General features: G+C 38.8%; 1 protein-coding gene across 1 annotated transcript; it reads left to right on the forward strand.

Moving 5' to 3' along the window:
• Positions 1-313: 313 nt before the first annotated feature.
• On the forward strand, positions 314-12,616 carry LOC144062132 (potassium channel subfamily K member 5-like). The gene is made up of 5 exons (XM_077583178.1): positions 314-864; positions 7,983-8,094; positions 8,230-8,396; positions 8,495-8,663; positions 9,991-12,616. The coding sequence occupies exons 1-5, from the start codon at positions 679-681 to the stop codon at positions 10,932-10,934; spliced, it is 1,578 nt and encodes a 525-aa protein (XP_077439304.1). The 5' UTR covers positions 314-678; the 3' UTR covers positions 10,935-12,616.
• Positions 12,617-13,648: the final 1,032 nt, after the last annotated feature.

A 13,648-nucleotide genomic window follows, 5' to 3' on the forward strand; every position in this document is an offset into this window, starting at 1 on the left:
CTAGGTTAAAAAACAATATGTATTCATGTCATGTATTTTTTTTCTTCCCACCTCCCTTTTAGTACGAGCACCAAGTTATTAAACCGGGGGAAAGTGTAAAATTGGTTTAAGATACCAAAACAGATTATCTGTACTACTATTGCAGGTACTTTTGCCGCCTCTATTCAGTCTAAAAATGACACTTGACTGTTCCCGACTGCTCTTGCGCGTCTACTCACTGTGCAGCGTACACCTTTCTACTACAAGTAGTCGTCCAAAGCAGCCAAAACGGGAAAGGGATCAAAGTAAAAGTAAAGTTGACACCCCGACTCCTCCTCGTGGCCGCGGTCGAGCCTTTTCCCTCCTCTCTTTCTGGGCGGATCTTGTCAAGACCTCCACTCCCCTACTCCGGCTTCTCCTTATTTCTCCAGCCGCACGTGGAAACAATAGCAGTGCAGCCGCACTTTATTTGCCGAAGACATTTTACTACCCGTGTTAGCCTTTTTGGCTATGTCGCGAGGACAAATGCTGTTAACTGTGGCGCGCGTCGGCTCTCCATAAACCTTGCGTGGAAACAAGAAAACGCGGAACATTCTCCAACAATGACTGCTTGAGCTGCACTCTTATTGCCGCTGCTGTCAGCCTCCCCCTCCCAACTTTCCTCCTCTTATCCCCCACTTTGAGTCACTGCACACCAGTATGGTGGATAAAGGCCCCTTGTTGACTTCTGCGATTATTTTCTACCTGTCCATCGGGGCAGCTATTTTTCAAGTCCTGGAGGAGCCCAATTGGAAGGAGGCAGCATTGCACTATAGACTACAGAAGGAAAAAATACTTAAGGACTACCCCTGTCTGACGAAAGATGACTTGAACAAAATATTACAGGTATGCATAAGTCACTAATTCAGCCGACACATTACTTTATGACGCGAGAGAAGCATGCATTTTTAAATTCTCAAGTTAAGGGAAACCGCTGAGGAGTTAAATGCTGTCATGTCATGTCATCCTATAGATTAACGCCGTCATTGCTAATGTGGCTGCAGGGCTTAATTTTGCAGCTCCAGAGTTTACATTTTGAAATATATACAAACACTGTAGGTCAGGGTTTACTTGAGATGACACAAGCCTTTATGGGCCCTATAAGCAGTATTTTCACCATCCATAACAATTGTTGCACTACTAGATGTGCAACAATTAATCGACAACTAATCAATTAGCAAATTAATCAATACATGTTTTTGATAATGGATTATCTATTTAGGTATCTTTTTGTTTTTTTTAATTGTGCAAATGCCGTAATTTCATCCTCTCAACTGTAAATATTATAATGATACAAAAACTGATTATCTTTTTGTTGAATGTGAATTAAACAATTGATTTTACTTTGGAAAACAACTCTTTGGAGGTGCGCTATAATGAGACCGATAGTTGGCAAGTCATGTGTCTTTTAATTTCCACACAAATCTGATCAGAGCAAGTAGCAAACTACTCTCCTTCAACCTTTCAAGTCTATCATCTGTTTCCGGTCTATCATCACTTTGAACCCTGTCCCCTCCCTTATTTTCTGACACATTATGGACCAAACCAGTCACTGAATCATAATTAATATTTGATCGCTGTACATTTTTAATTCATGTCCTGTTTTTGAATAAAGGGATGGAAATTCAAACATGTTTTTTTTTTTTAAAAAAGGCAGATTCTTGGCAGAGAATCTGCAGCCATATTGCAATTTGTTTTCCTTTTTAACAGAATATACCGAATATAAATTGAACAACAGTTGCTTATACTTAATTTAAATATTTGCTTTGCACAACTTAATACAGTAAATATCTAAATAGAGTCAGAGAGACAGACAGACGGACAGACAGACAGATGGAATTTCAGGGCAAATTGTGTTCAATACGAGGCTTTTGTTTTGCTTTTATAGGATTTTCAGACATTTTTACATCTTTTTTCTTAATTCTGTACAGTGTAGGTCGAGCTTATGACAATTAATGTTGTCTTTTTAGTAAGTTTGGATCCAAATTCTTCTTTGAGTCAATGCTCTAAAAGTTTGTAAACTTTATAAAAGTTTGTACTTTGAGTCAATGCTCTAAAAGTTTGTAAACCCTGTTGTAGAGCCATACATTTTCAATCATCCCTAACTTGTTATCATTCATGTTATCTGTGATGTGGTGCTTGTGTCCATGCCAACCTAATAATTGCTTTATGCCCATGTTGTGTTCTTGTAAACCTGATAGTCTGTATTTGTATATAGTAAGAAAATATGCACAAGTCAGCATTTTACCATGGGTGCGTGGAGGAAGTTGCCCTGTGTAATCTCAGCTTTAAAAATGTGCGGTACATGGTGTTCTATTGCAATGTCTAAAGTTGCCAATGTCAGAACTGCTTGGCTAGTAAAGCGAGAACTAGAGACCTCTCCCGCCAATGAATACATTAGAAGTGTAGCATTCCTTTCAACAGGTGTTTTTCTCATAACGCGGTTCCACTGCCTTGATTGTTTCCATTTCTCCAAGGTGTGGGTCCTCTTTCTTCCACCAAAATGAAATGTGTTTTTACTTTTCAACATTTTGTTTTTACTTTTGTTTTTAAGTTTTGAGACAAGACAGGAAGCATGTCTGAACATGTCCCACAGTATGGGCCCACATCAGTATTTGGGAGATTTATTACTATACCCCCTTCCCCCCCCTTTTTCTTTGCCTTTGCTTTTTGTGTTTGAGGGGACTGAAAAGGATATACCCATGAACCTCCCCCCTTTCCTTGCACTTCAGTAACAGCCTAATCCCCACAAAGGCCTCAATTGAATGGGAATATGAAGCACATAAAATTTTTGGAATTGTGATGTCAATTTGCTGTGATGAGCTAAGGACTTGTAGTATGAGTGTTTCCGGAGAGTTCCCAGTGCAACTCTTGACATCAAAATTAAGGTGTCATCTTGTTTTTTCTCCTGCCAGACACCTGTTGCAGAGGCATGTGGCGTATGATATTTACATACTACTACTACGTATATTTAAATATGTGTAGTCTTTCTTTCTTTCTTTCTGTTATGAGAAAAAAAAAATCCTGTACCGTCCCGCTCCTGGTAAAAAAGACTCCTGTCGTCCTGCTCCCGTTTAGAATGTGTGTGTGTGTGTGTGTAAGAAAACTTTGAACTACAAGTTTACCATTCACATCAGGTTAGTTAAAGTGGTTACTGTTTATGATCCCATCGATGTAAACACTTAAGTAGCTGTCATAAAAGTTCAATAAAGCATGGGTGGTGTTCGTTATCTTTATTATGCAAATAAATGATCATTATGCAAGCATCCTGTTAGTTGCATGAAATATGAGCATGTTGGTGCACAGGGTAGCTTCCAGAAAGTTGAATGACAACATCATTTGCATATTGATGACTGTATATCATTTTTACAGTGACCCAAATTTTTTTTTAATGTTTTTTCCAATATTCCTACAATCTGCAGACTTAAATGCAATGTCTTCTCAACAATGACATAAGTTTAACAATGGGGCCAGTGTCCGTTAAATTCATGCATGAAATCCAAAATACAACACCCCCATTGAGCACATACTTGGTGGACATAATGGGCAGTGTGACAGCTTGAGAACCATATTGAAAGGAAATGAAGAGTTTTTTTCTCCAGGAAAAAGGGACATATGTTTATGGCATATGAAATGACTGAGACTCTCCCACCAAGCTTGAATGAATCACCTACCATGTTATAATCTCTGATTTTTAAACATTTGTACACAGCAATATCCAGCCACACATGATTGGTTGATCACGTTTGAAAGGCCAAGTAAAGCCTGTAAACACTTGATGTGTTTATCAATGCTACCGTCTGATTTTCATCAAACATGGCCCGTGGTCAGAGTGAAACAGTGAATAAAGTAGCACACTGTTTTCTGTACAAGTGAACTTTTTCATGTCCCTAGGTGGCTTGAAATAGCAAAGCGTGACTTTCAATCACAGTCTTTCTTTCTCTTTTCATGCATTAATTACTTCTGAGTCTTTGATTTGACCTTAATTTTCTCTCATGCATGTCACTTCCTCAGAAAACAGACATTTTATTCAGAAGAGTTTGGGAAATGATGGTTGCGCCTTCTCATCACTTGTGGTTGGGTTCAAACAAAAGCTGGCATTGTCGTTCTGCTAGTGTGTTCTATTTGGTCACCATCCGATCAGTGGCCACCAACAAATAAGTGCCGTTTGGTTCGGTTGGCGTTTTGGGGTCGTGACACATGCACAAGCGAGTGGAAGGACACTGCCGTCGCATATGGTAAAATGCGCACACACCGCCTCATCTCTCCTAAAGTTAAGCCACATGTTTATATTATCCAATGCATGCCGTGATCTGAGCGTGTTTGTGGCCCTCGAGATACACCTGTTTTGTAAGGGTTAATGTGTATGCATATCTGACTTAGTAGGCCTAAAGCTGTGACTTTGTGTGTGCAGGTTGAGTGTGCGTGTGTTATGTTTTTAGTGGTAAAAAATGTGCTGGAATGTGTACCACTAACCTGCACTACAGCAGTAGTAATCAGTCGTAAATAAACAAATGGAAAACAATAAGCCACATGTCAGTAAGGAAGGACCCCATGTAATTTTTTATTAGCTGGCCGCAACCTACCTATAAAGTATCCGCCACCAACTTTTGCGTTTTGACCCACCAGTTGAGAATCTCCTATTTAAATGTTAGTAAGCTCAAACAAAGGATTAACTAGGAAGAGCAGCTATTGTTCGTGTGGTGTTAATTGGACAAGTCTTGTAATCGCATACAATTAAACGAGAGACTTTAGAAGAAGCCAAACGTGTTTATGCGGCGTCGCTACATACTGTATGTTCTGCCTTTTTTTGTTTGTTTTACTGCCTACCACCTTTTTGGGTGACTTTAATGTAGAAACAAAGCAGTAAACGTGACATAATACTGCCTTGTCTGCTTTATGCATTTATGTTCAGTAACAAAAGTCTGGTTAAGAAATAACAACCAATCATACCACCTAGGTTTTCCAGATTGCTGGATTTTCAGCAGCACAAACAGTTGAGCCGCTAACATTGCTTGGTGTTTGCAAGCCACCAACCTCGGACCCTGAAATCAATACCAAATTATATTGAGAAAGCATGAGTGACTTCACTGTTTATAACTTGGTTGATCTTGCCTACAGGCAGCTGTTTCTCCTTGGCTCTGTCACGCTCATATGCTGTGTGGAAAAATACCTCGCAATGGAGTGGTGTGCTCGGCTGCCAGATAACAGTTGGAGTTTGTCATTGTGGTTTTTACAGTTCCTTGGTTATCAGAATGGCAGCAGCAGACTGCTAAGCCTGCAATTTGGCGATGGTTTCAGTTCTTTAATATTATCAAGGAATCCTTTCTTTGCAATTTTAGCCCAGTCACAATTAACCTCATTTTCAGGGAAAAATACACATTGTTAAATAACATAGCTCACAAGCAACACTTTGCGTATTGTTGATCAATGTAGAGCTTTGTTAACTATCCACTTCATGCTACCTATGCCTGTCTGTCATGTGTGTCCTAAAGCGCTGGTCGCCAAGCCTCGTGACATGGAGGGCTACCAGAAGCAAAACGAGTTCTGTGGCGAGCTGATTGTTTGACAAGCCCTCAATTAATGCTCATAATTAACTCATTCACTCCCATTGACGGCCATAGACAACAAAAATTTATTTGAACTATTTCTATTAGTTTCACATTTTTTTCCACTTTTGTTAACAAGAGTATGAAAAACTAGGAAAAAAATTATTGGACATTTAGAACAGATGTAAAATTTGTGATTAATCGTGAGTTAACTATTGAAGTCATGTGATTAAAACCAATTTTAAAAAATTTATCGCCTGATGCCCCTAATTAAAAAAAGAAAAAGAAGAAACGATTATTAAAAATTAGGGGCAACAGACGATTAAAATGTTTAATTGTAATTAATTGCATGACTTCAATAGTTAACTCACGATTAACCAAAATTTTTATTATTATTATTGTCCAAAAAAAATTCTAGGAGTTAATAAAAATGTTGCGCATATTTATCACTCCAACCAATGACAGTGACTTTTGATTGTCTCAAAATCGAGTTGCTGAGCTATATTTTCACATGTGTACAGTGTATATATACACAGTATTATGTAAACATCAAACTTAAGACCCGGAGGATCAGCAGCTTAAATGTGTGCATGTAAAAGGGATACATAATGCAAATGACAGTCTATTCAAGGCATTTTTGCATCTCTGTGTGACTAGTAAAAGCTTTAATAACGTCTTCTGTTTGTTGAATATTACACAAACACAAACAAAATATCTTGTTTTTAAAGCACTGTTAACACTGCAGATGTGCTTTGGCAATGTTGCTCCCTCCTGTCTCCACGCTCGTGTTGCTCTGAACTTATCCTCACTTCCTTTTACATGAGCCATCACTTGATAAAAACAACACTTACACATTACTATAATAACTTGCCTGAATTGAGGGTTGTTTTTAGTCTTTTTGTTTATACAAGCTGGCGGTTAACATTTATAAATGTTTGGATAAATAATTGCAATAATTATACAGCACATCCAGGTGTGTTTGTCTTTTGTGGGCGACTCAACAGTTCCCTGCTCGAATCTTGTTGGCTGCACCTGGTTTCAAGTTTTTTTTTTAAACTCTCTCTGTGCTTTGTAAAGGCTCAAGGTGAATTGAGAAATGGACGACCTTTACCTGAAGTCGAGAACACAATAAAAATAACAGGGAGAAGTTAGTGACCAGATTTTCAAAATTTAAAATCCGCACACTACACTAAAAATCAAATTCTCACCAGAACTATTTAAACAAATTTAATCGCTAGTTAATCTAGTGACCAGTCATTGTGTTATTGCTTTAGCTAATGCTAAATGTTATCATGATTGACAGTTCAACATCGCTAAACAAATCAATGCACTCACCATTATCCAACCGTTTTTACCCGGTGCCAGCAGCTATTGGAAGTTGGCTGTGCCGTTTATCTTTCGCCGTCCCACATTGTCAGACAAGACTTTTGGTGTGGTGTGCGCTGTTGGTACACTAATCAACAGAGCGAGCGCACTTGGCCTTTTGTTTAGTATGATTTGTGGGCTCCGTCACAAAATTTTGACATTAAAAATATTTCTGTATAGACTGCTTAACAATCCTGCTTATCCCCAACTGAATGTCCCAGTGTCACAGACTATTGTAGTGCCACGCCACAAGCTGGCCGTCATTTTTAAAAATCAACCTGAAGGGAATCAATCCACACCGCTTGGTTTGATTCAAGATCCAGTTCTCCCAATAATCACCTTTGTGAAACCAACTCCCATTAAAGTGGTTTAATTTTTAGATGTGTGGTATATATCGTAGAATGACTTTTGAGGGCATGTTGACCTCCATTTTCCATATTTGAAATGGTTGTACTTTGCCCCTATTGTATTTCTGCAAATCAGCGTTTTGTCTTTCGTGAAATTCAGCACTTTTTTATCTGGCAGATCAAATGAATACATGCAATTCATGCCCTTCCCACTGAAAGAAGGTGAGAGATGTCTTCAAACTATGCTTAGTTGGCAAATATTCATATGATGTTTGTCAGAAAAGTTTTAGGATTGGCATCACAAATGATAATTTTTCAAATCAGAACTACAAACTAAAAATTCTCCCCTTCGAAGCCGTGTAAATGTTCTTTCTTAAAACATTGTGCATAACTTCTTCTTAATCTAAAATCTGAAAGCTGTTAAGGGATGTTGCACTCTCCTTCCTTTTTGTAAGCAGTGGTTAGAATGACGATTTGAAGCTAAATGGGCCGTAGCATCAATTCATCTTATCTGTAGTGACTCAGATACGTCAACATTTTCCACAGGAAGTATACGGCGGAGAAAATATAAGCTCACACACGAAATACATATGGTTTTCAACGTAACAAATTGATTATTTTATTTTTGTTGAGATATTTTTCACAATTCACTCAAACCTTAGAACAGGATTTATCTAACATACTTTTTGTCTTGTTTGTCTAGATAGTTTCTGAAGCTGCTGGCCAAGGAGTCACTATAAGTGGCAACAAGACCTTCAACAACTGGAACTGGCCAAATGCCGTCATCTTTGCTGCCACAGTCATAACTACGATAGGTAACTACTCTTATCTTAAGGTGATATTAACTTGTTGGAGAAAGTTACCAAGATGTTCTCTTCTGGTTGCAAGTTAAGTTTAGTTCAATTATCCCAAGTATTTAATTCAACTTATTTGTACTCTTTATTTTTAAGGATATGGCAACATTGCTCCCAAAACGGAAGTGGGACGTGGATTTTGCATCTTCTATGGGCTCTTTGGTGTGCCTTTGTGTCTTAGCTGGATCAGTGAGCTTGGGAAGTTCTTTGGTGGACGATCCAAGCACTTTGGTCATTATCTTACCAAGAAAGGATTTTCACTGGTAACTTCATATTTTCTTTATTATCCGTCAATGCAAAAGACTGCACATCTCCATTACAAAACCTCACCTGAACAGATCTTTTGTTGTTTCTGTTCCAGAGAAAGGCTCAGTTTACCTGTACGGCCATTTTTCTTCTCTGGGGGTTGCTGATTCATCTAGTCCTTCCACCACTTGTGTTTATGTCCCAGGAGGGTTGGACATATATTGAAGGCTTGTACTTCTCATTTGTCACCTTAACTACAATTGGATTTGGTGACTTGGTAGCAGGTATGTTTGATTTCCTATTAATCAGAGAATGTATACCGCTGCTGCTGGATAACGTTTAAAGTCCACTTAATACTGTAATCATTTAGCCTTTTTAACAGAAGTTTTGTGTTTTCCCGCGTGTTAATATAGTTAAATCTTCACAAACCTCACAAGCTCATCCATTCCTTGCCAGAAATCTCCCTCAAACATTCCGCCCCAAACCAGTAGCCCTGTTGTTTTAATTTGGAATGAAAACAACACTGTCAAGACCGGAGCTCTTACTGTATTTTGCTTTTGTAAATTCAAAAACAACCTTTGATGATTAATACTTTGAAAGTATAAATGAAGGTAACTTTTTTAATGCTTACAGCTTAAGTCAAGAATATTAATCACAGTAATTTCTGAACTATAAGCCGCTACTTTTTTCACTTGCATTTGACCCTGCAGCTAATACAAAGGTGCGGCTTATGATCAGATCACAATGGGGCGCACTATAAAAGAAGCGCAAGAGCGTGAAGGCAGAGCAAAACAAACTAAGTGAGCCCAAATATAGTGGGCGACACAGAACGAGAGCAAGACAATTTGTGCCCTCATTATGGAAAAGAAAGTAGTTGGAACCCTTAACGGTAACATTAAAACACCTGCGGGTTACAGTCGGGTGCAGCTTGTATGTGTAGCAAACTCGAGTATTCCCCAAATTTAGCTAGCGCGGCTTATAGTCAGGTGGGCCTTATAGTCCAGAAACTATTGTATGCTTAGGCTTATCCTTGTTAGCATCATTACAAGATGAGGGAGGTAATTGGCTCGTAATTATGCATTTGTCTAAAGAATGCCTTATTCATGTCTTGACACAAACTGATATTCCTGACATCTCAAAACATTAAATCACACGTTAAAGTTATACTTAACATTCTTGTGCTAAACATGCTTAATAATAGAAGAATAGAGATGTTTGTGAGTTTTAAAGCATTTTTAAATAAAAAAAAAAGTAGGTCAGCGAAATATGTACCTCACTTCCTGATCATTCAAATAAGGTCCTTAGCTATATAGGTTTAGAGGTTTAACTCACTGGTAATAAATACTATGCGTTTCCAAAACGGAGGATGTGGGTTCAATCCCCGATCACCCCATCAAAAAAAAAAAAGATTAGACTTAGAATATTATGTATTAATTTCTTAAGTACGAGTTCAAAAGCGAGATTTTTGTTTTTTGTTTTCTAACCATACAGAATTAAAACAATTATAATTAATGGTCCAATGTAACGTTCATCGTTCCGTTTCATTATGGCAGTTGTTAATTCCAATACTTTGTTGTTGATTACACTTCTTGTTTTTCTGTTTCCTTTCAGGTGTAGAACCCAACAAAGAGTACCCGACTCTATACCGCTACTTTGTGGAGGTCTGGATTTATCTAGGTCTGGCTTGGCTTTCTTTATTCTTCAACTGGAAAGTGCGAATGGTGATCGCGGCTCACAAAGCGCTAAAGAAACGACGCAAGCTCCGCAAACTATCCCTCGATGAGCTGAGGCTCTATAAAGAGTCTCACAAAGCTGCGCTTCGTCTGCCGCCCACTCCCAACGACGTCAACATCTTCAGCTTCCTGTCCAAGAAGCAGGAAGGCTACAACGACCTGATCAAACAGATTGGCACTAAAAACGCCGAGAGACTCAACGCCAGGGCAGACGACGACGTCAACAAAGCCAAAGCAAAAGACATGGCTCGCTCCAAGAGCTGCAATGAATCTCCCATGTTTAACGGCCACACCATCCTCAGTTTAGACCGTTCGCCACGCCAGAAGAGAAGATATAGCTTTAGTGACCGTGTCACAGTTGCCTTTTCCAAGTCCAAAAACTACCTCCTGGGCTCTGACAATGGTTTGCTGCTAACAGAGGATCACGCTGACAGGGACAGGGAACTTGACCAGGGCCAAGTATTTGAAAACCAGCTTGACAAAGACGTGGATCAGGAGAGCGGAGGTGTGGGAGATTGTGGGAGAACTGCTCGGAGGACGTGGGATTCGAAAGAATACCATTCTCTAACATTCCAAAATGCAAACATTACTTTCATTGATGAGGAAAACTTTCTTGGCAATAATCTGGAGGAGGAGGATGACGATGATTCCAAAGCAAAACTATCGATAACAACATGTGATGAAAACATTGAAACCGTCTCCAAGGAGGAGCGGAGTTCTGAGTCGGACGGCTCGGTTTTTGCCAGTGATGCTTCAGAACACAGTCACTCATACGAGACTCTTGTAGAGGAATACGCAAAGGAGGACAATACAGAACCTTAGTTGCTGTGCACACAGTCAACACGGCCTTTGTTGTGAACGGTGATGCTTTGGAAGCTTTTCGAATGTGAACTCAAAAGACTGGGAATCCCATTGCACTGTAGGGTTTGGAAAAGGATCAACTGCCGAGCCAAATGAATGTTCTTTTCCTCTAATGACTTCAAATCCATATCAATTGGGATATATACACATTGTACATTCTCGATCAATATTGACTTGAGACTTATTTAGCTCTAGTCAAACACATCAGGTATTGCTTCTCCCAATCCTGCACAAATTGACTGATTTTCCTTGAGTGCATCTGTTCTTCACATATTCTAAAAATAAATTATGTATATGTTTAAACATATTAGCTGTCGCATACGCCATATTGGTGTTTTCAAAATATCTGATATGATGAGCATGGAAGTAGTCTGTAGCTATGTGGGGTTTTGTCTCCAGACCAAAGTCCATTCCAGTGCAGATGTTTTTTTTCTTTCCTTAACCTGAGCCAAACCCTTCCTCTTCTTATTTGTTTCTTTTTCGAAATCCTTGATGAATAGCTGTCTGCGATTGCCTTTTGCTTTGACTGTAAGGAGCAGACTTTGTCAAGGCTCCATCAGTGAGTGATAGAGACATTGTAAACCAAGGGTAAAGCTGTAAAAGGAAAAAAAAAAACATTGAGAGCAGAAGAATATTACTGGTGTATGTAAATTCCCGAAAGTGATACAACAAAGCTTCCTTGCAAATGTATTTGGAAAACTCCCCCTAGAATAATATCCAATTATGTTTTTACTAAATACTACATTCATGTACTGTGCCACTGATGAATGAAGTGGCCCATTGATGTGGCAATCAGATGGAAAAGTATTAGCAACTTTTTTTCTGCAGCACCCCCTCCATTGCATTGTATTTGTCAAGTAAATATTGTCTGAAAGCCCATAGGCAGCCACAAACACCTCAGCTGAGGACATGGCCTTGCCACTTGTTTGCTTTTGGGGGCTTGCACTGACACAAATGACTGTAGTACTGCAAATGGCGGCCAGCTAGGTTAACGCGCCGCAGATCCATGCTCTCATGACGTATGTTTGTGCGCAGGTGTAAGTGTGTCAAAAAGTCCTGTCCGATGCCACCTGCTTTTTGCACATGCACTTGAGCACAAAAAATGTGTTACTTGTAATGGGAAGATGCCAACAATCGCAGTGTCACAAAGGGTTGTTGTGAGTTTGGACATCGGACATTTTAAGTTACTAGAGTGTAAATATTGGCCGGGTAATAAAATAATTTTGGTGGCACATTGAATACCTTCTGCCTTATAGACTGCCTTAAATCCACTGCAAAGCAGAAGAAATAAAGTACAATGCTGAAATTTGAGTACGTTTCACACTGGGTGTTCTTATATATTTCTACTTTTGGCCCCCACCAATTATGGTATTTGGTTTTGTTTTCTGTTCATTTCTTTCCTTGTCATTATTATGGTGGATTCATTGGTGCGCCATTGTTATGCAATCCTGGTACTTGTAATTGTAACTTGTTGAACCCATTGTCCTGCATTTTCATCTTAATATTGCTCCATTTTGTAAAAACTCCACTGTTTATGTATGGTTGCCTTTTTTTTAATGATTAAATTATTTTTTGTATATGAATTCCAAACCCAAACTGTATATTTCTTGTTAAAAAATAAATAAACATTCATTTAAAAACATCTTCCTTTTTAATGATTTCACTCATAATAAAAGCTAGTTATGTAAACATTTGTGATCTGTAACAGAGAGTTAATGTGTTTTCAAAATCCAGTTAAGCTACCAGTAGTCTCTTCACTGTTGGAGTGGATTCCCTTCTGCAGGCAACAATGCTCACAATGAATGACTATTCTGTGCTTGCTGTGCTTTTATCCTATCACAGTGTTGCAACCACTAATGACCCTTAGATCTGTAGATTGAAGATAATGCAATAAAATCAAAAAACACAGGAGTGACTTTATTCAGTCTGTACAGCATTTTTTTTTAACTTTAACTTTGTAATAGTTTGACTTAATTTCAATGTTGTTGATCTCATAAACAAGGGGACAAATGATAAAGGACGAAGCCTGACTGTAGAGTCATTTTAATGGTGGCTTTAAGGTGAAAGGAAAAAAAAACACTAACAGCTCACATAGTTCATGAGAGATTATCTACCAAAAGTAGTGATGGGCAAGTACCGATACCAGTTACCGATATCAGCCGATATCTGGCCTTAACTCAAGGTATTGGTACTTGTGTCCTGCTGCCCTCTTGTGGCTATTTTATGATCAGGAACTAGAAATTTGAATTTAGAAGAATATACAATTGCCATTATTACATGTAACTTTAAGGAAAAATGCAATATTGGGATATATAGGTAATATTTCTTTTTAAATTATCTGCCATGCTTTTTTGGGGGAAATTTTTATGTATCAAAAGTAGTGGTATTGGTATAAGTCTTTGGGGGGTTGTATCAAACATTCCTAGCCATAAGACATTGGTGTCCAAACTCGGTCCTCAAGGGCCGGAGACCTGCAGGTTTGGGCTGTTTCTCTTCTCCAACACACCTGAAGCTCATCAGCAAGCTCTGCATAAGCCTGATAACGATCCTATTCATTGGAACGTGCGTTGGAGCAGTGAAACATCCAAAACCTGCAGGACTCCGGCCCTCAAAGACGAAGTTTGGACACCACTGCCATAAGAAAAGTGTTGTTGTCAAGACCAAAACTGAGACAA

This window comes from Vanacampus margaritifer, chromosome 1 (genome assembly GCF_051991255.1).
Source record: "Vanacampus margaritifer isolate UIUO_Vmar chromosome 1, RoL_Vmar_1.0, whole genome shotgun sequence".
NCBI lineage: Eukaryota > Metazoa > Chordata > Actinopteri > Syngnathiformes > Syngnathidae > Vanacampus > Vanacampus margaritifer.